This window comes from Cupressus sempervirens, chromosome 4, assembly GCF_028749045.1.
Source record: "Cupressus sempervirens isolate cs-2001-9-10 chromosome 4, ASM2874904v1, whole genome shotgun sequence".
Lineage (NCBI taxonomy): Eukaryota > Viridiplantae > Streptophyta > Pinopsida > Cupressales > Cupressaceae > Cupressus > Cupressus sempervirens.
The window spans coordinates 770702254-770726058 of record NC_143121.1 but is presented as its reverse complement, the minus strand read 5'-3'; the positions used below and the strand labels follow the sequence as shown (position 1 = coordinate 770726058).

The following is a 23805-nucleotide window of genomic DNA, read 5'->3' as shown; positions in this document are numbered from 1 at the left end:
TTACTATTATAGACCACACTTAAGGTGGTGTTTAACTTTTAAGCTATGTTAAAGTTATGGAAATTGTTTCAATTGTGTTATGAAAGGTGTGAACTTTAGTCTCATAGTGAATTGAATATCATACTGAGATGATATCTCTTTATATACTTGAGAGCATAATGTGTTCTACAATTCCTCCCTAGCTAAGAGTTGTAGCTTTAGTCAGATTGATTCGATTTGATATACATTATTGTTATTGGTAATCATCATTTCCTATATATACTTATCCATGTTAATAATATATCTATATATATATATTGTCTTAGTTGCCGATTCATGACACAAATCCGATTCGAGTACGTGAATTAGATCTGTGGATTCGGGATATTTTTTTCCAATTATGATTCGTGGAAGATTCGTTCATATATATATATATATATATATATATATATATATATATATATATATGCATTATAAATACTAAAAAATAAGAGAAATATACATAATTCTAAAACTAAATTATTTCATAGTATGAATCTATAATTCTAGTATGCATCTATGAATCTAGTATACTTGATCAATGATAATTAATCTATTTTCACGATTATAAAGAAAATCAACACATTCACATTGAATTACTGAAAGTGAAAGTTTGTAACATTCAAAATATAGATTATTAAACTTAAAGTTTGTAACATGATTTACTCATAAAAGAGTCAAGAGTCAAGACTAAAGTTTTTGATTTAATCATCAAAAGGATTTTCAAGAAAATCCACATCAAAGGGGTACTGATGAGCTACAAGTGTTGCATCTGTATCAGTAGAGGAACCCAAACCACTAGTAGTAGAGGGGATTGTTAACTCATAATCCTCCTCCTCATCATCCACATCAATCAAAGTGGATCTAGCAAGATCCTGGATGGTCATATCTAAATTAGGAGTCTCGGGTGCTACATCCCAAAGCTTTTTGGGCCCCTTCTTGTACTTAGGCTCCTTCCGTGACAACAAACACAAATTGTTGTGAATGAACACAAGGTCTTTTGATTTTTTTGGAGCCAACCGGTTGTGTTTGACTGAGTGGATAAAGGAGTAAGTACTCTAGTTCCGCTCAGCTGCAGAAGAGCTAACAACCTAAAGAGAAATTAAAAATTATCAATACAACAATCAAGATAAATAAATTAAATAATAAATTCAAGGAATTGAGAGTGTTAACCTTAAGCTTAATTTTACAAATTTACTTGGGATAGGACCTTTACGGCAAGAGGTTGGAGGTACATGAAGGCTTGCCCATGAAGGTACCACCATTTGATGGCACCCATCCTGCTTTGGTCTGCTATGGGAATAGGGTGGAAATCCTCACCTGAGTTGAAGGCAACAAATTCACTCCTCACAATTGCCCTAATCTCTAGATTTTGGAATATCTTAGCTAGTGCCCTCTTATACCCATCTGCAACCTCTACATCTCTAAATGGTGGCACTCTACCTAGAAGGCGAAGTACATCTGCACTATAGTACGTGGGGATAACAAAAGACAATTGAACACTATCAAATATCAATAGCACAAACATTGGATAAAATAAGCACAAGCATTTGATAAGAACTACAGTACCTCGGGGATAGAGCATATGCAAGGAGGTGCAAAGGTGTGGTCATCTTGTTCCATCGATGATGAACAATTTTTTCCATCTTCTTGTAAAGGGTGTCCTCAGGATCATTCTCCCTCCTCTGTATGACCTAGGATATGAGATATGAATAATAAATATAATTAGTGAATATGTCAATTTAAACTTTAGAATCTAGACATCTCTCAAATAAAAAACTGTTGTAAAAGAGCGTAGAACTTACCATTTTAATTTTTTCTAGTGTAGTGTCCATGGAATCATAAATATCCCCAAGGCATGGCTCTGTCTGCAAAGCGAAGCATTGCCATTATTGGATTGGTGATTTCCAACACATAACTCACAAGATCCCACCAATCCTCATCTAGTATCATTCTTCTCACATTTAAGGCCCTTGCTGTATTGGAATTCTTCCAAACGCCCCATTAGAGGCTAATGACCATATGTTCCAATGCTTCTTTTACCTTCACAAGTCTTCTCAAGACGATTGTGTGAGAGGCAAATCGGGTTTCAGCAACCTAAGAACATGTTAAACTCAAGTTAGTAATACATTTCAAAATTAAAACATGTTAATGTAAACAACAACAAAAATTATGGAATCCAATAATATTCAATTATACAGTAAATATACAAATTTACCTTCAATAATTCCAAGTCCAAGAAACTCCTAAAAATTGCTTGTGACATGTGGTGATTTGTTACAAACATTTGAATCTCTTCAGCTTCCTCATATATCCGTTTCACCCAATCTATTTTGGTGCCAATTGCTTTCATCACTAAATTGAGAGAGTGGACGGTGCATGGTGTCCAAAAGATATGATCATATCTAGACTCTACAATTATCCCTACAGCCTTGCAAACTTTTGCATTGTCTGTGACCACTTGGACAACATTATCGGAACCCACTGACTCTATGGCATTAATGAGAATGCGTGAAATAAATTTTGCATCTTTCACTTGCCCTTTACAATCAACTACCTTCAAGAATATTGCCCCCTCAGGGCATACAACAATAACATTGATCAATGGACGGTTTCTACAATCTTTCCACCCATCCGAAATAATAGACACACCCGATTGAACCCAAAAATCTCTTATTGGTTGAAGTTGAGCCTCTACAAATTTCCTCTCATCATGTAATATGGTAGTGCACAACTTCTCATAACAAGGCAGTTTGTAACCATGGGGTGCATCATTTATTGCTTCCATCATCTCACTAAAATAAGGTGATCTCACAAAATTAAATGAAACACCATTTGCAATTAAACAACGTCCAATTTTGTGATCAGCAATGTCTCTCTTTTCATTTTGGAATGCCCTATCTAGTGGGCCTCTCTTGCGGGTGACTGGAGATGGGTCTTCATCTTCATCATTTGTAGTTGGCATAGGCAAAAAAGGGTGCGTTCTTGTGTTTGTTTGATTGGATGATGGTGTTGGTGTATTTGTTCTTTTGGAAGCACCATGCTTTGCTTTTGCAACTGCTCTATTAGCATCATCTTGCTCTTTTGCTAACGTTTCTATTTGTGTAGCTGGTAATCCTTTCTTATCACTAGCCTAATACGTGTTAATTCCTTCCCCTGCAGGGCCAAAAAAACTGTAGTTTCACTTGGGAATAGGAGCTTCTATGTTGTATGTTGCAATAATTACATTTCTATATGTATGCCCCACCCCTAGGACATTGTGTGACTCTTGTTGTGTGTCTCCATATAGGAGACCCCTTATCAATTTTGAAGCTTGGTGATGCAACCTCACCCCCACCCACTGAGTCTTGACTACTCATTATTCTATTCTTGCAATCTAGAAAAAAAATGAAAGAAAACCATGCTTCACACTTACACAAAAACTTGAAAATTTAGAAAACTAAAAATAAATCAATAATCTATGAAAGAACTCAAGAATATGGTTGAAATGCATACCTTAAACACTTCTTGCAAGGTATTTGGAGCTCTACAACAAATCTCCTTCGAATCCAAGCACTTTATTTCAAACTAACAAGTATGAGAAAGCAAAATGAGAGAGCAAAATAGAGAGCAAAATAGAGAGTAAATGAATTTGCATTATTACTTAGAGGTTGTTTTTAGGGTTTAGGGCCTTTAAGAAAAAAAAAAACATTAAAAAACTAAAATGGGCCCACTTTTTTGCATTTTTTCTTGGGCTCTGCTGCAAATTCACGCAGATCCGCACGTGGATCCTTGAGGATTCAATTGTTATACATATTATATTATACATATGGTTATTTATATTACTAATATATTAATATGTTATCTAGTGATGATTAATCGCAGAGACATGTCTCATCCTCTCTTATTTATAAGCCTTCATTTGCATTTGGAACACAATCAATAAAAAATGGCATTGTTAGTACATTTGCAGCGATCCTAGAATAATAACATCAACAAGGTGGGAAATGCTACGCAAAAGGTCAATGCCATATTCAGCTTTTTGAATAAGTTTCCTCACAACTTCTATAGTAGAAATGACCTTTAGAGCGTGATTCTCTTGCACTAGCCAATTTTCCATTTTCTCCAATTCATCGGTAAGCTTTTGTACTTGAGGAGGAGGAACATGTAATGACTCATCATTGTCATGGGAAGAATGAGAGGAACTCTGTTCTATGCCAGGATTAGGGTCAGTAGGATGACTCCTTCAAATCGGTATGCTACCTTCAAATCGGTATGCTATAGGAGGGACTCAAAGTGGTAAAGCTCATGCACAATGCAAAAGATCACAATGCATACACATGATGAAAATTTAAAGTAATGCTAAAGCTAATGAAATAAATGCAAGATCTACCAAACTAAGAAGGAAGAAATCCAAGATCTAAAAGTGCATACAATGATGTAATGTAAAAGCAATCTAACACCAAGATTCAAGATGGAGGGTAAGATATCGGGTTCACTAAAATGTAACATAAAAATTTAATGTTTGGATGTTTATGAATGTTTAGTTGTTTATAAAAATTTGATGTTTGGATGTTTATGAATGCTTAATGTTTGGTTTCTGGTGCAGATTTTTTTTCTTGGAGCAGGGGACAGCAGTGGGAACAGCTATATGAAAATAGGGAAAATTTTAAATATATGAGGAATTTTTTAATAATTATATAACAACATGAATAAGTCTTTCACTGGGACGTCAAGGTTGTTGACATGGGGTTTTGGGTTCATTAGTACAAGAACAATGACACATAATATCATATAAACAGCTTTGGTTAAAACATAGTATGAACTTTGGTTATGCACCCTGGTCAGACCTGCAGGCTTCGTGGACCAGGACCTGTCCGGGTTTGAAATTGGTACTGGGGGCGACAGTGGCTGAACCCTGCAACTTAGCTAATAACAGGAACATGCCATCGAGATTTTCTTTCTTGGCTATACTGGTTGTTCACTGGAAATAGGGAGATGATATTTGTTAATTCACCTCTACATACATAGTAGAGTTTGTGTTGTAGATTTCTTTTTCAATTTTGTAATAGATAGATGCATTTTGGTATTTTTTAATATTGGATCTTGATTTTCTGCAGTGCTTGCTGTAGAACCACATTCAGTTTTACCTATTGGCATTGTAGCCCTGTGCAATCACACAGGTTATATGCCCCTTCCTAAGATGAAAGCTCTTGCAAGTAGTGCTGTAAGTACTGCCACTAACATGACCATATGCAGCTGAAACATTTTTATTATATTTTGACCAATTTTTGAAACATTATTTGCTAATGTTTGTCTCTGTAAGCAAGCAGTAAGACTAAGTATAGATTCCATTGTTAAGAACATTTATTATCTACTACATTCATGTGATTTAAACCCATTTGGCTAGGTGTTCTACACTCCGCTGCTAAGACATATATGGTCTTGGCTGGGACTGGTACCTGCTACCCGGAAGAACTTTGTTAAATATCTGAATTCTGGTTATAGTTGCATTGTTGTTCCTGGTGGTGTTCGAGAAATATTTTATATGCAGCATGGTACTGAGGTTTGTTCTTATCTGATTTCCTTGGTTGAAGAACTTTCACATTACTGTAGTGATTTAAGTATGTAAGTAACCATGTAATTGAGAATGCATATGTGAAAGTATTGTAGTAGGCAATTAGTACATCAAAACGGGACGTCCAGAGGGAGGCATTGGCTTCAAAAGAAATGTTTCTCAGATAATTGTCTTGTTGGTCAGAAATGTTTTTGTAGCAAATGTTTAACTTAAAGGTCTAGTCATGAGGTGAATACATGGTCATCAAGGAAAGAGTAAACTGACATGAATTGTCTTGTTGAATTTGGATTTGGGCATTAAAACATTACTGTTTTCTGCAGGTTGCTTTTCTGAAAAAGAGGCATGGATTTGTTCGTGTGGCTTTTGAGACAGGCTGCCCATTGGTTCCTGTCTTTTGCTTTGGTCAGGTTGGTAGGAGGAGTTAAACCTTTAATCATCAAATGCTTCCTAAAAAATCTTACATAGATTTTATTTATTAGATTGTCTTTAGTAATATATTGATATTTTAAATTTTGTTCATTAGAAGGTCTTTCACTTTTAGTTTTTTCTAACATGTCTTGTTTGCTTGGATTGTTGCCCAGACTGAAGTTTATCGATGGTGGAAACCAAAAGGAAAATTATACAACCATTTGGCACGAGCTCTACGGTTTACGCCATTGGTATTCTGGGGAACATTTGGGTATTTATAGCAATCCTCATTAGTAGATAATATTTTTGGTTGACTATAATATTTCCCAATTAATTTTGTTGTATTTATCAGCCATTCTTCTATTATGTTACTGGTTGTTTTGCTTGTTCCAATTGATGTTTAGAGTCCCAGACTATATTGCTACCTATTTACTCTCCATGTTAAATTTTGAACCAGGATGTATAATAAGACAATGAACTGAAATGCAAAACACAAAGAACAAAGGACACAAAGACTTATCCTAGCAAAAAAACCCTCCACTTGAGGATTAAAAACCTAGCCCACAAAAATGATGATACCTTTATTGAGTTCTCAAAACCAAATGCAAAAATTTCTCGCTTATGATTGAAGACTCAATCAAAAAGCCTTTTGTCTTTTCAGATTGAACACTTTGTCTATAGATATCAGAATGAATAACAGTCTCTAATATCTCATAGGACCAATTACTAATGTAAAAGTCTCACAAAATAAGCATGATGATCTTACACTGATCACATATACAATTACAATATATTCCTCTCAGCAATTACATGCTCAAAACAGCTGAATACATTACACAGAATTCCAATAATACAATGCAACAGAACAACGATTTCATAAGAGTATTTTGTTTGTATGTCCATTGCTTGGACCAACCACACTGCAATGTAACTGATTAGTCCCTTACGGAAGGGCAAAATATGACAGTTACAAAACACAAATGAGATCCACATAGCACTGGCAGCAAATGCTAACATCAACTGACCACACCTCCATAACCATGAACTGATGAATACAACACATGGCGAGTTGATGATGCCAAGTTACGTATATCCAGCAGTTACAAAGGTAAACAAATATATATGAAATAAAGAAGAAAACCGTTGCCAGCTGGAAAGAATCACAACAGTCATAACCATGAGTCACTTCATGATGCCAACACATTATGTGTGTTGAATCTATGACGTGCTATCTCAATTGTGAAAAGGATATAATACAAGAATGATGTATCTGAAAAGAAACTGATCACACTAAAATGGATCAACAAAGATATGTGAAGTCATATGACATCTCAGCTGGACAGAGATGTTAAGAGAAGGCAGCTGGAACATCTTTGATAGAAAACATAAACTATTCTGTTCCATACACATGAATGGTGACATATTCAAACAGAGAGAAATAGACCAGAATTCATAGAACATTTTGATAAAGATGAAGAATACTGAAGATTCAATCACAGGTATGAATAATATATCTCGCTGCTACCAGAACTTCAACACTCTACACTTAAAACAATACATGAGAGAGTTATTTTGGATGTCTAAAATAAGGTAGATATATGAATAGGCCAGTTCTATCATACGGTGTCGTGCTCCTTAACATTGTGAGTGTTTCATGTTAATTTTTTTTGCATGATCTTAGTTTCTTTCAATCATTATTCATATCTTCAATTCTCTCTTTCAGTTTTTAGTCATGTAGGTATCCCTGCAAAGTTTTTTCTGCAATCAAGTTTGAGTTAGTAACTTAGTAGCCATGAGTCGGGCCCATGACTGTCTTGCTAATCAAAGTCAGTCAATTATCTGCTAGTCAAAACTCATTAAGTTTGTCTTTTTTAAGGTCTAGATTGTCCAGTAAGAGTGATTTGTAGATAACTTACAGAGGAGAGATGATGAATGAAGATGATCAGATTCGTGGTAGTTGAATGACACTAGCATAAAGTGGGAAAGATACAGTGTTGAAGCCTTGAATGAGTGTCATCAAGGAAGAATTTTCCCATGCAAAGCCTTGTGGTAGTGTGAGCACAAGGGAAAATGAATTCACAAAGTCAAGTGCAACTTCCTAGTGTCATAGTCATGACAAGGTCATGCTTCAATCTGAAGCCAGCAAAAATGAATGCAAGCTAAACAACTACGAAAAATCTGGCAATGCCAAGTGGATTCTGCCAATGTGAAAAGAGCTAAGTAAGATAACTATCATGCTGCACTTTTCCAGTGGCTAAGCCAGCACAAAATAGCTCCTTAGGTGGCACAGAGAGTTTTGTGCCAATGAAGGAAAACAGTTAAGAGTGCAACATTTTAGAAAGACTTAGATACATAAGAATGCCACAGAATCACAAGTGGTAGCTTTGATATGAAAATGTGACCAGCATCCCACAGTTCCAGCATAACAAAGACAAATTCATGGCCTAAACCATGACAAACGTGCTATTGAGTCATGCCCAGTAAAGACAGCTAGAAAATGTGAAGAGGTTCATACTTTTCTTAACGCATAGCCATACAAAAATCATGACAATAACCAGATAACAACTCTGTAGGTTGTGACAAGGTAGAGGATCCATAATGTGATAAAACTTAAAACTTAAGTAGCTATGATCTTAGTTTGATCATGATGTATTAGGTTTTTTTCTTGGCTTTGGAAGAACTGCACATCTATGGCTAAACCAATGCAATAGATGGCACCATTAGACTACGAGTACATTACAATGTTTCAACCTCTGAACTCAATTGGCCTAGTTTAAAGTTGCCACTAGGATTTTCACAAGATCAATATGCTCACTAATTGATTGGGTTTTCTTTTGTGTCATATGTTTCTGGTATATAATTGTTGTTAATAGAGAGGTTTTCAGCTTCAGAGCATCCGTATTGACATCTAAAAGGCAAGAAGTGTCTGTGAAGTTATGACTATTTGAGAAATTTAGTGGGCTATATGTTGGTTAAGTAAAAGGACTCTGTTATACCCAGATATGAAGACAAATAACAGACAGTTGGGTAAGTTATTGATTAACTTCCCTTCAAATTTCAATTAAGATACAGCTCCCTTCTATGATACAATTTTGATTTTTGAATTTTAATGAGTGAGGTATAGTTTTAACCAGAAAGTTGGAAAGGCAAACTAACATCTGTACAGAGCCATGATACAAATGTGATCAATGGATTTTAAATAGAAAGATAATTTTTTAAAATGCCTCTAACTCGGAAGTTAGACACTTAAAAATACTTTTTGAAGAGAAAATACCACTAGCACCTCAACACAAATATTGGAATACCGCTGATAGATAGATAACTTCAGATTTAGATTTCAATTTCAGTATAATCCAGAAGGAAATGAGTGCCATATGGTTGAATATCACACATACAAAGAAAAGTGATATCTAGACATTTACCCGACCTTAGACTTAGACATAAATACCAAGTGTCACATTCAATATCAAATGCATACAACAACATATTTCCTTCAGGAACATTCAAAATTTTATTGATCTTTTCTTTGATCATGTCTCTCTCTTGCACTTCAATGCAATGGGAATAAAAAAATCGGACACTGCAATAATTCCTTTAATTACATATTTATAATTGTCCAAAGTCTAACTGCTAGTAAGTTCTTGACAATTAATTCTTTAAATGAATCATTTAAAATAAATTTTAAATATTAATGAACTTTATAAATTTTGACTTTGAAAAAAAAGACCCAGGCAAGTAATGTTTGTGGAGGCTGGTTTTTGGGGCCCATGTTTGACTTATCCACTGGAAACTGCTGTGCCACTGCCACACATGCCTCGTAGTTTTTCAGTGGCTAAGTCACTGCTGGGATCTCAGTATGTTGTTGTTAAACATTAACATTCTAAGCTTCCAGAGAGCTTTGTTTGTACGAACTCTATCCATTTTGACAATGTAGCTTGCTGGATGATTGTCATACCAGACTGGCACTGAATCTATTCTTGCCAACTTCTTCAGATTATCCTCGCTGAAAGCCTTTTCATCTGAAAGTGCATTGATAACTTTTTTGGAATCCATCTATCAGCTCTCAAGAATTGTCTTTTTTGAGTTTGTTGATGATTTGTAGGTTCAGTTGGATAAAATCATATGTCACAAATCATTGCAGATGTATATGAGTAGATATAAGATCTAATAAAGAATGATTCCTTATTTATATTTATATATACATAAATACTTACGTATTGTTGAAGAAATTAATATTCAATTTTGATACAGGAAATTATATACATATATATATATATATATATATATATATATACATATATATATATATATATACATATATATATATATATATACATATATATATATATATATATACATATATATATTTATATATATATAATTATAATTATAATTATTAATTATATTAATTTGAATTTGACCAATTACAAATCGCTGTAATTGTGTGTGTTAATTAATACCGACTAAATTCAATTTGGACATAGGAATGAGGAGACATGTTCTTCTGTGGACATGTCTCTAAAACCTTTTACTCCTATATTTATACACTGTCCAAGGCATGGTCGAAAAACGACGAGCACATAATTATCAGAGTCTTCCAAGTATTGACCGCAGCAGCATTTACATTTATAATAAATATTTCTCTTTGCAAGGTACAGTCCGCACCCATGAAATCATATCAGACGAATAGTTAAAAGGAAACAAATAATTCTGAGAGAACAATTTCTGGAAAATAATTAACAGGAATTATCAAATAGAAATAAGATTCACCTTATGAAATCTGTATCCAGTTTTTAACATGGTATCAGAACAGGTGTGAGAGAAGATCAGATCAGATTTTCTACATTGAGGAAATTACCATACTACTCTTGGAAAAATATTGCATTTGATAAGATGGTGAATCAAATTAGACTCAAAGACAGACTTGAAGGTGCCTCAAATTTTGAAGCTTGGAAATTACGAATGATGCTCACGTTGAAAGAGCATGAGTTAAAAACGATAGTAGAGAATGCAGTTCTTGAACCTAGTGAGAAAGATGAAAAGATTCAATGGGAAAAGAACAACACCAAAGCAATGACACTATTGGTAGACGGAGTGAAAGACCACATATTGCCTATTATCATAAAATTAGACTCGTTGTATGCTATGTTCAAAGCTCTAGAAGACATGTTCGAGATCGATAACACTAGTAAACTTCTTTGTAACATACCAATTTCCCACCCTTTTAAAAACATTGATAAATTACAACAATTTGCATTACTTTCCATATTCATCTGAAAAGATATAGTTACAACGACTACTTTTCATAATCAATTGAAAGAGTTTAACAGCTATAATGGAAGTAACTGATTTCTATTTAAGTAAAAAGGAAATAACTGAATTAACTATTTAAGGAAAAGGAAGTGACTGAATTAATTGCTGAAACTGAAAGTACATAAAGGTAAAATACCCGCAATAGGAAGATGGAATGCATGCAAAACTGAATGTATTTGTACAAGCCTTGGCATCTGGTGGAGAGGAGAAGCATCGTCAAGGGCTTGACCTGCCAACTGCGGACCCTTAGTATCTCCACACGATCTCAACTGAGAAAGACCCTCCCTACCCAGGAATAGGCTCGGGACATCTTGTCTTGCCACTGAGCATCTTGATGTTAGAGTGCCGGCTAGACAACCAGCTAGGCTATGGATACCTTCCATCAACCTATTTGCCAACTCCTAGCAATCCTGATCTCTAGTGATCACACCAACAAGCATGCCACTAAACCTACTCTGACCAAAGATTTTTATGTACATAATGTGCTCGATCACCCACTGCTCAACTTGACAACAATAGTAACACCATTTGATCACCATGAATGAATTAGTTAAGATTGTTTATTTAAGCTTATTAATTGTTTATTTGCTTCCTATTTCCTTCTCTTATCTTGCAGGTATTACCCACTATTCATTTGTTATAAAACCACACTCTTCATCTTGACCTTGCTGGTCTTCCTGGATGAATCCCAGTGTGGTTGCTTATAACATTGATCAATCTTGTTTTACCACAGTTTGAACTCTCTGCCTGATCTGGGCTTACAACAACCATTTATAAGTAATTCTTTAAGTATTCATAACAATTGCTTGACTCTATAAGAGTGCCTTCCCTTATCTCAAAGGCATACAGAAAAATGCCCCTGTATAAGTCTACACGGGATTGGGAATCCTTTTAATCTAAAACAAAGTTCTGGAAAAAAAAAACGTCCTCGAAGAAGTAGCGGATAATTCAGACTTCTTATACATGATGTTACTAAGTCAGACTTAGGAGAACATGGCAGTTCATTTGGAGCCAAGCTCTAATCACATTATCAAAAATTCCATTAACCTCCAGCCAAGATTTCAGAGCCTTATCATATCAAAATTGGAAACCAGCAAATGCTGAAGAATGCACGACTTGGTGAAAGTTCTACACCGTTTTTTTATCCTCCCTAGCTAAGAGGGAGTGTTGATGATTTGTAGCTTCAGTCAGATAAAATCATATGTTACGAATCATTGTGGATATATATGAGTATATATAAGATATAATAAAGAGTGATTCTTTATTTATATTTATATATACATAAAAACATATATACAATATATTTATAAATGACCATGTTACCCCAAGTTGCCAAGATGACAGGTTTGTGGGACAATTTGTTTTTCTCGGAGTAAGGGATGATAGTGGGAACAACTATATAAAATAGGGAAAATTTTAAATATATAGGGAAATTTTAAATATTCATATAAAAACATGAATAAACCATGGTTATATGAATTATAGAACCTTAACATATAATGTTTGTGTTAAATAATATTTCTTTAGAGTTCACATGAGAGTGGAAATCAGACAAATTATCAGAACTGAAACATTAATTTTATGGGACAACCAAAGGAAAGGGTTTTGGAAGTTTTTCGTGTTTTTGGAATGTACCAGAAATGGGGACGGGTCAAATTTTGTTGGATACACGTCCCCGGGTAACACAGTTAAATGGAGAATTTTGAATATAAATACTTATGTATTGTTGAAGAAATTAATATAAAATTTATATATATATATATATTTGAATTTGACCTATTATAAATCAGTGTAATTGCGTTGGTTAATAAATATCGACTTAAGTTGATTTGGACATAGGAATGAGGAGAGATGTCCACGGAGGAACATGCCTCCATGATACATGGAGACATGTCCTCCTTGGACATGTCTCCAAAGCCTCTCACTCCTATATTTATATGCTGTCCAAGGCATGGTTGAAAAACAACGAACAAATAATTATCAGCGTCTTCAAGCATCTACCGCAGCAGCATTTACATTTATAATATAATATCTCTTTGTGAGGTTATGTCCATACCCATGAAATCATATCAGACGGATAGTTAAAAGGAAACAAATAATTCTGGGAGAATTATTTCTGGAAAATAATTAACAGCAATTATCAAATAGAAATAAGATTCACCTTATAAAATCTGATCCAATTTTTTACAGACACCCTATGTTTGTGAATTCATTGGTGATGTCAGCTTGTATGAGATTACATTCCTTAAGCGATTCACATTGTTCTTTGATGTTTTGCATAAGGAAATAATCTCTCCATCTTATGCTCTCTCTACATCACTCAACTTGTATCACTTGTATTTTGAACAATATTCTCTCTTGTAGCTTTATCAAGACCTATATCCACAATCTCTTGGAGATACTGTTCTGGCTGAACTGTTCTTTTAGAAATGATATCTGGTCGACAACCAGGATTGAATAACTGGTTACCAAAATATTACATGCCTGCATCTTGATATTGACCAGTTTCTCCCTTGCAGCTTCCACCTTTTTATTTCTTGGTTCCTCAGCCACAATTGTTTGCTTTTGGATGATGCGTGTATGCACATTAAAATGGCTTTAGTAACATTTTTCTTTGTTGAGACTTGCTGGTGCATTTACCTAACCCACATTCAGGATTTGGATGAGCAAGCTTACTTGTTGAGAGACTTGTTTTGGTTCATTATATTCCTTAGATGCACAGTTTCCCACAAATATTTTGTTTTATACTCTTTGATAAACTTCTCAAGGACCGTGTACTGACATCATAACATATAGACAGACAGCTTTAGTAGTTAGACCTTTTAATTAACCATTTGCTTCGAAACCTTGTCTGACCAACTTTTCCATTCATGGAAGGCAATGTTTGGATTACATTGTTATTATAATTGTCCATGGTTGGTGATTTCAGCAATTTTAAAAATGTTGAATCTAGAGTTTAGATCACCATATACAGGCTTTGCATTATAAAGGAAGAAATTACTGATATTCTTTTCTTTGAATTTGCACTGGCCATAGTTCCCTCAAGGGATCCCAAAGGTTCTAAGATAAAGAAGGCAAGCTGTGAACAAAGGCCTCAAAGATTCAAGAGTAGGAGATCCATGAACATTGTACACCATATCTTAGGAGCTCCTAATGTGGTATATTGAGATCTCTTCTATACATCTTGATTCTACTTATAACCACTTCTCTACATGTTTTAAATCCACATGGAAGTAAATGCATTGACATCTTGATCGAGGCAAGTATTTGTTTGCCTTCTTTTTATTTGTTTCTCTTTAGTGCTTTGTTACTGTATTACTTGTGATTTTGCATGTTATTACTTTGTGGTGTTTGACCAGTTTTCGAAGATGGCATGCTTTATACCTTGTTGATAGATTAGTGATGCCACCTAAGTGGCCAATTTGTTTTTCAAAAAGTGGTAAGATTTAATGGGGCTACAGCTTGTCATTTTCTCAGACCAAGAGACAAAGTTTGAAGGACATCATGGAATAAGCTAGGCACCAAGCCTTAGTTCAGATTACCATGCCACCTACAGATGGAGGTGGTTAATAGGAGCCTTGGAAATCTATTATGATGTTTAGATGTAGAAAAGCTAGGCCTTTGGGATTCAGTCTTGGTGGAAGAAAAAATTGTATATAACAATTCAATGAATTCAAGGACTAGAAAGAGTCCATTCTAGATTATTTTTGGAAGGATCCTTAAGGGAGTCGCTGAGTTGTACGATGTATTGAAGGATTAGTAAGGTGGAAAAGATGAAGAATTCACAGAATATATGTGAGAAGTGCATAAACTAGCCTAGAGGCAATTGGAGAAGAGTGATGCGCGGTATAAAGAGTGCGTAGATGAGGGAAGGTGATATAGAATTTCAAACTGGAGATTAAGTGCTAGCACAGTCGCACAAGTAAACTTTTCCCAAGGCGATGTGAAACAAATTGAAGGGGAAGAAAACAAGGCTATGTAGAGTTTTGCACAAACTTGCAAAGAATGCATATGAGATATAATTGCTTGAAGGAATTGGCATATAACTGATATTTAATGTGTGGACTTGTATGCCTATGAGATGAAGGGAGGGGAGAATCAGATTTACACAAGGATAGGTACGGGATAGTTGTTGGAGGAATGATATGATAGAGAAGTTGTGCAAGGAGATACTAGCTCAAGGGTTTGCAAGGAATGATATATAAAGAAGGTGTTGGCAGTGGGTCAGCGTCCCTCTATGGATTCTCAACATGGTTTAACAACCTCCTATGTCTTCTGTAAGTCTAGTGGTTGTACCAAGCATTAACAGGTAGATCTTTTGGTGCAACGACAAGCCTAACAGTTAACAAGTGATATTAGAGCTTGGTCATGGGTTCGAATCCTTGTAGGCTACGGTGAGTAATGCTGGGAGGAGGAGACTGTTTCAAAGGTATTCACATAAAGTTGAGTGACAACTCTGTAAGTTTGTAAACTTCATATACTATTTGTATATTCATTAAAAGAATGACATTTGAATGTTGATAGAATCCATTGACATTGTCCTCCTTGCTATGTGTGTGGTAGCATAATTTTTTTGGAAAGGTTGGCTTCCGTAATAGGAACACTCTGATTCCATCTACATCAGATTCTCATTTGTATTGGTCTTCATAAAAATTCCTTCATCATCTTCACCAACAGTATTTTCAATAATATTTTAAAAATTTTTGAGAGTATAATCCTGAGCTTTTTACTGTTGATCATGTCACAAATACATCCATCTAGTCTTTGGTAATTGCTTGGATTTCTCCAAGTGTGTGATTGGAAGTTCTCTAAGTCTGTGATTGGAAGCTCTTTATTCTTTTACGACCTTTTACGGTAAACCTTTTCACGAAAGAAAACCAATTCTGATCACCTTGAGTTTCAGAAAAATATGTCGCGTGCCAGTCCTCCAAAGTTCAAAAGAAGATAACTAAAGCAACCGTATTGTTGTTGTCAACACTGACACAATGTTTTTGCATTCAAGTGGCCCTGATATGATATATTATCGATGTTTTGACTTTGACTCAAGGCTTAAAGGTTGTGTTCATTTTATCCTACTTCAAGATTATGGCAGTCTTTGGATTCTTCTTTAGATTTTTTTCTACCTGCACCCAGATTAACACAATGGATAAATGTTGGGTCATCAAAATTTGCATATTGTCCATATGCTTATCCATTATGGAGAAACGAGCTTTAGATTTAAATCCTGGTCTTTTGTTTTATTTTATAAAATCATTACAACACCCACACTCAAGACTGATTTGTCCTTCTAGTTTCAATATGTTCTCATAAAGGATCACTGTTTGCATTCTCTTTGAGGACATGCACAGTAGCCTTTAGGATTGATGGAGGAAACAACTTATAGCATAAGTTGGGTTTGGCTAGATCACCCACCTAAATAAATAATTGAATGATCATGGTGGATGGTTCCTGGTATAAAAGAAACTTAAAGAGGAGAACTTTGAAAATGCTCAGTGAAGATGCCAAAACCCATTAATAATCATGTATTCTGTAGTTATGTTATGGAGAAAAAGGCATACTAGTCTTCGATTGGTGCAGCCATCTGATTTGAATTTCCACAAGTGAGAATTTGCATTTTCTCTATTTTTGGCTTGCTCATAGGGTTAAACTGTAGTCTAAGATGAACCAAGTCGGAACTTAATCGGAGCCATAGAAGAGGAAGTTGCATAGCTTAAAACCCCAACTGGCACAAAGGCTGATGTGAGAAGCCCTTGTTACATACATGGAGTACTCAAGCATGCCTCCTCTTTTTGGTCAAGAAGAGGATCCCAAGGCACTCTTTTGACCAGAGGGCTTAAATACTGGTAGCATACTATTGACAGTCAGTCTTGGTCAGTCTTACATATGTTACTCAGTTGAACTCTTCTTATCGATACCAAGAGTCCATAAGTTCCATTGGACTGTAAAGTTTTTAGATAATGCACTAGTATTAGATATTTAGATGAATGTTTGCATATGAAAACCCTTTGTTACCTTTGGAGATTGCATCAATTTATGTAGATGTTTCTGCATGGTGAAGCAAAGGTTGGTTTTGGAATTCTAATATCCAAAGATTCCAAACATCATCCATTGTTATCATTGTCCTCAGGAAGTAGCTTAGACTCTTTAGACCCTTACCTTTTGGCCTTTTGTCTTTATTTGAAGTTCAATCCAGTTTAGCTCGAGCTCCAATTGCTTTGTGCAAGACTATTCATGCTTCGAAGGAAAATAATTGATTAAGTCTAGGAAAACTTATGTAAGTCCCTTTGTGGGTTACCAAAAATATTACATCAAATTCAACTGAGTTATATATCCTACTCAAAGTCGCTAGTTTGCAGTGTAAACTTGGGGTTGCCTTATTTAGTCACACATTGTCATATTGTTTAGCATTTGAGGTTTCCTTGTTCAAGAGAGGATAGAATACTTGGTATTTTATTTTGTGTTGAGAAGTGTCACAAAGCACTCATCAAGTACCCCTGAATTAAGTAGGCCACCCCAAGGGATGGATTGTCAAGGTGGGATGTCTTGCCTCTTTTGGGCTAAGTGGTGAGTTGTCTTGGTTAGATGATGCACGCTTTTAGGCTTAAGTGGGCTAAATAGTCTTCCTCAGTGACTTGGGTTCACTTATATTAATTAGGCTGCCCCAAGAGATGGAATGATCAAGGTGAATGTTCCTGCCGCTTTTGGGTCCAGGGGCAGGTCCAGGGGCAAGTCATCTTGGATAGACGCTAGGTGCATTTGGGCTTAATTGGGATCGACAGTAACCAAGGAGGATTTACGATTTTCCTCTGCAAACCCTGCTATGGTTGATTTAGGGAAATGGAACCCATGGCACTTAATTTCTAAGATCAACAAGTTGCATGGTTTACCTAAGTAGGTTAAGATGATAATGGATACATATGTATTTATTTGTTGTTGAATCCCTAACCCTATTAGAAATGAATAATCTTATGAGTTGTATTTCAAATATTATCTAACATGGTTGTAGGACACAGACCAGATGTATGTTTATTACTATATTACATTCCTTATTTCAATTGAATTTTTGATTTTAGGACAAGATCTAGGATCATCTCAAATGGGAATACATAGATTTTATTTTTGAAGACCATATGAAATTGTAACAGTATTAGGAAATGAGATTTAACATTCTCTTTGACCCGACACCAATCTGACCTCTTTCTAGAGGAAAACTGAATTATTCTTATTAAACATACTGTAAAGTTTCTGCAAATTCTGAAGTGAATCAAACTTAAATTGTACCTTTCTAGGTCTGCTGTAGATAATCTTCAATAAAGAGTCTTGTTTGGATGAAATAATATAATTCTGGAAATGCGTATAATTCCTGCAATTTGTCATGGGGCAGTATTGATTTAAGGAGCAGACTTCAATGTGTTGTGTGTCCTTAAACTTCAGTCACACCCACCTCTTATACCATGACCAAAGGGCATGTCCCTTAAAGGGACATGACCCTCTCTAGGTCGGCCCACACTTCATTTATAGAAATCAGCACTCAAAGGAGATAACAAATGAATTAACTAACATAACTAAATAGTTACAGTTAGTGCATAACAAAGTTATTACCAAGGATTGCCGCACATTCTATTGCCAAGTGTAATGTATTTAATGCCTTTAGAATAGTATACAAGGAGAGGAGTAATGTGCGGTCTGCACACTCAGACCAGTATGAATATTAAAGTTAGAAGTTTAACACATACAGCAGATCCTATTTTGAATTCTTCACTCACAATATGATTCTCCATTGAATTGATTTAATTTTTAAATTTTGAAACAGTCCATATTACAAGTATGAATAAACTTATACATTCCTCTTTTTCTGATATCATGTTGCATTTGTTTAACTTTATTTAATTCTTCATATTTTCTCTAGAGAAGTTATTTGTGTGAATGTAATAGAGTCGGTGTGCTAAAAAGTAGATTTACTCAGCAATATCTTTTGGCATCATTATATTTCTATTCCTATGTCAAATGTGGGTTCCAAATTATACCATAATTATGTTGCTTGATTTATCACCTTGCATGCATAATGAATCTGAATATCCAATAAGAAAGAAATTGAAGAAAATCTGGTCCTAGAAGTGAACAGAAACAATAAATCAAAGAGAGAATGAGTCTATGGATCATTTGAGGCATCACTTATAATCATGCAATAGCAGGCTGCAGACATATGGTTTACTTCACTAAAAGTAGATGACAGCCCGGGTGAATTAATCATGTGGAGAGTAAGTTTATGCATTGTTGGTTGGGAACCTGTAAGGTATTTCCATAGCACACTTTATTTTTTATCATATTTATCTGTTTGGCAATATTAATTGGCATTTAACATTTCTAAGATGAATCCTTTCATTTACCTGTTGGATAACATCTTCATTAAGGGAGGATAATAAGCAATTCAATTAGCTGTTAAAAGTTACCATCGGGTGTAATTTCATTACCAATTAATAAGAAATGGCTTTTTGTTGTTATTAGGTCTCCAGTTCCCATGAGATTGTTGTATACTGTAACATAGAGATAGCTTGTGCTTCCCATTGTCTGGTCTTCATCAATTTCATGGTTTGGCAGATAATATATCTTTTCTGTATCAATTTTTTATTAATCTCATTAAATGCCAATTTGGTTATATTTTCTTATAAATTGAAGCTACTAACAACACCTGATACATTTGATGTAGGTTATCTAGTGTAATTAAATTAATTTAGGTACCCTTCATCTGACCTTCAGTAGCTACCAGCTGATTTGAGTATCCTCAAGCTCTGTCAGATGATTTGTAAATTGTAACAAATCTCTCTCTTATTAGTTTTAAGCTGTATAATTTGGATCATTAAATAAAGTGTGTCATACAGGTTTTTCAATATCAAAGCCATATTGTATCATAGGTAATTGATAACTGTGGAACTTCTCCCAGACTTTCCTCCTCTTTAGCTCTTCTGTAATTTCACAGCCATGAACTTTCTTATTTTAAATCTGCTGGTTAATCATTTTGACTGTCCAGTTTATATGAATCAAACGAAATTCCTTAACCTTGCATATAACATATTATGCTGCTATGTTTGCTTCATCTTAAGCATCTTCTAACAAGGTATAGATTTGATCGTTTAAAACTTGGCCAAAGTGACATTTTTGTCCAATGAAACACAAGGTACAACCAAATCAAATATATTATGTGTGTGAAATCAATATCAAAACAAGTTTTGATTTGAAGTCCTAGAGGTCGTCCAAGACAATTACGCAAACTATTTTTGCATTGTAAAAACATTTGTTGTAATTTGTGACTAGGGCCCATATATATAATAAACTAAACTGAATGTTCCCTTTCTGTTGAATTTCCATTTTTTATTATTTCATTATTAACTATTGTTAAAATTATATTTGCGGACTGCAGCTTAACTCCAATTGTTGAAAACCATTATTTATTTCGAATGCTTTCATGTGTTTGAAATGGGGTGGCTAGCAAAGCTTGTTCAACCTTGAAGGAAACTTTGTGGTTGAGCACAATCTCCAGGGAAATCACGTTTCTTCACCTCTGTTAGCATCAGCTAGATGCAATGAGCACTAAGTGTTCCATTTCATTCTCATGAGAGATGGGTTCCTATGCAGTACTACTCATGAAAAGTGGATCAAGGAGTTTGACCCAAAAACTACACAATTGAATCCTGATAGCAATATCACAATCTAAAGACAGATTGAGCTATCAAATGCCACCCTATGGTTTTAATTGAATTGAGAACTGCTTTGTAGTCATTTTCATAGGAAGTGATAAGCTAAGATCTTTGATTTAATATGACCATGTTTAATTGAACTGTTGATTTATGTTTTGTACAGGACACCAATTCCTTATCGTCGGCCAATGCAAATTGTTGTAGGGAAACCAATTGAGGTTGAAAAAAATTCACAACCTTCAAGTGAACAGGTAAGCTGGGAATTGTCAGTAACTTAGCCACCTTGAAAAGCAAAAGGAAGCTTTATTTTATTTATTTAGATTCTAAATAAATAAGTACTTGTGATACATTTTATTGGACAGGTGGCTGAGATTCACACAAGGTTTGTGTCAGAGCTTCAAGATCTTTTTGAAAGGCATAAAGTGGATGCAGGGTATAAAGATACACATCTTCAGGTTCTTTGAGTCTCACAAGTGCTGAGATGCAGGGAACAAGTGGTTGATTTTATAATGAAGTAGCGTGCTTTCTTGATCCATTTCTCTGTTTCTCAATGTTTATACAAAATTTCAGTTTACTTGGACGTGTTGTAATGAAAATGTACATTCATTCTTTATGAAATAGTGGTGCAGTGTAGTAGTTGTGGCTTGAGTTTATGATTATGAAGATATGATACAACTCATTTCCATAGCTCTTGTAAGCTGCACAAAGTAGCTTTAACTGTTTTACTACAAATAGTCATATAGCACCCAGGTGGGCAATATTGAATTTCAGAGATACATTTTGAAACTGGATTTGAGTCCTTTCAAGATCATTGAAGATTCAAACTTGGCAGCACTATATATGTGGTGAACATATCCTGGATGGTCTTGAAAGTGTTTCCATATTGATGGTTTGTTATGTAAGTAGTAGCTATCTAAAGCAGCTGGAACAAAAGGCTAATGGAATAGAAACCAGAAAGTTATAACAGTCACATGAATTTTTATTCTAAGCAGTTGATAAATGATAATTTGTTGTTTTCATTTTGATTTAATTGAAAGTTGTCTAAAATGGAATCAGTTTTAGGATTATTCAATATTTGTCTGATGGGTAGTGTTTTTCTGTTGCTAAAGATATGGCTCAGTGATCCATCCTGCTGAAAAATTGTCGGTTGAGATGTCATAACTACTAACCAAACAGAGAATATAAAAATCTTGAGACTTTGACATTCAAATTTAGCACCAGCTTTTTGGCCAATGGTAATATTTTTCTCTCTCAGCTGCAGGCATATTTCAAGTGTACAAGAGTCAGCAAAAAACTGTTATTTCATCTTTTATCTCACATGTTTTTTTCATTGCTAGCCTCCTTAGTTTGATCCAGACATGAAAAGACCCACCGACTGAAAATGAGGACATTTTTTCTCCCCTGGAGTCCTTTCCTGTATTTCATTTCTAGTTTTAATTTTTTGGCCTAAGAGCAAGCTCTTCTGCTTGGGATAGTACTCTAATATTAGCTATAGTTCCAGGGGAGGAAAGAATGAGGAAAGCGTATTATGCAAGTTTCACACTAATTGGCTGCTAGATTTGGCACTTTAGTTCTTGGCTTTCTAATAGTTTGCTATGAGATATCGAATCTCTGAATTTCCATCTTCATTTCTTAAATGTTAATTGTTTATTTTATATACTGCATTGCCCCTTTTTGATTGCAACAATTATTTCTCCTCTTCTGCCTAAAGTTCATTGTATTTGTTTATCTAAAAGAGGAATAAAAAGTTATCCAGTAAAAAGATAAGTACAAAGCAAGAAGGGCCAACTGCCCACCAACTGATATCATGACTGCTGTATTATTTGTACTGTCCCGATTGAGCTAAAACATTAATTGAGTAGAATTAAACAATCGAAACACCCAAGACTCATAGGGCCCCAAGATCTAAATCCCTCTGGGTATAGGTCGACCAAGCTGACCTATACTTGAGGGTGTCCCAATAAAAGGGATCCTCAAGGTCTCTAAGAAAGTGTAGAAAGATCTAGGAAATATAAACACCACTAGAAGATATGATAAAATAGCACCTAAAGGGCCATGTCAGCAAGTGAGAGATCATCTAGAAATTTGGACAAGATTGGAAGAAGAAAGAGAGATTAAAACACCACTATGGAAGGATATGTGGTCTTAAAATGAAGTGTGCTTTCATTTTAAGATGGTACATTTAACCACCACTTTAGCAGGTCTATGAATTACAAAAACAATAAAAGAAGGATTAAATGGTCTGTAGCAGTTTTGTGTGTTTGGTAGTGAATCATGTGTGCTTGTCGATGACTTTTGCATGTATGTGTATGTGTGCGTACACCTGTGGATCAATTCCTTGGTATCGTCAAGGAGTGTAAATATGTCTGTGCTCTCTTTGGATGGACAAGGGTCTGATATCCACAGAGATAAATGTGTGTGTGTGTGTGTGTGTGTTTTAATAGGTCTCCTTGGGGTGGAGAATTATCATTGATACCCATTAGGGAGTGACATGATGCAATGTAAAGTAAAAAAAAAAGTAAACTATAGTACAAGAAGGGAGTATATATGCCCCCCTTTTTATGATAACTTTGTAGCTATAGAAATCATAAGGACGAGAATCAAGGATAATCACTTCTAGCAAAAAGGATGTTTCCTTTAAGTGATAACATATGCCACAAACTTAGCGAAGAGTGTTGGCTCTTAAGATAATAAAATAAATAAATTATGAAAGAATATGTGAATTATGAGAAGAGACCCTTGAAAGCAAGAGATCTTGTTAGCAAGGTATCTACCTTCAAGAGGAGTATCTAAACAAAGATAACATATTCA

The 23805-nt window shown here is 34.9% G+C and overlaps 1 protein-coding gene across 1 annotated transcript in view; it reads left to right on the top strand.

Annotated features, from left to right (window-relative positions):
• LOC149563650 (diacylglycerol O-acyltransferase 2D-like) overlaps positions 1 to 22024 on the top strand; it is a 50854-nt gene extending 28830 nt beyond the window's left edge. The window contains exons 4-9 of the mRNA XM_089826811.1: positions 5118 to 5224; positions 5408 to 5563; positions 5896 to 5982; positions 6157 to 6254; positions 21158 to 21245; positions 21357 to 22024. Coding sequence (XP_089682937.1) covers positions 5118 to 5224; positions 5408 to 5563; positions 5896 to 5982; positions 6157 to 6254; positions 21158 to 21245; positions 21357 to 21458 — 638 coding nt within the window. The 3' untranslated portion in view covers positions 21459 to 22024. The remainder of the gene's footprint in view (positions 1 to 5117; positions 5225 to 5407; positions 5564 to 5895; positions 5983 to 6156; positions 6255 to 21157; positions 21246 to 21356) is intronic.
• The last annotated feature ends 1781 nt before the right edge of the window (positions 22025 to 23805 follow it).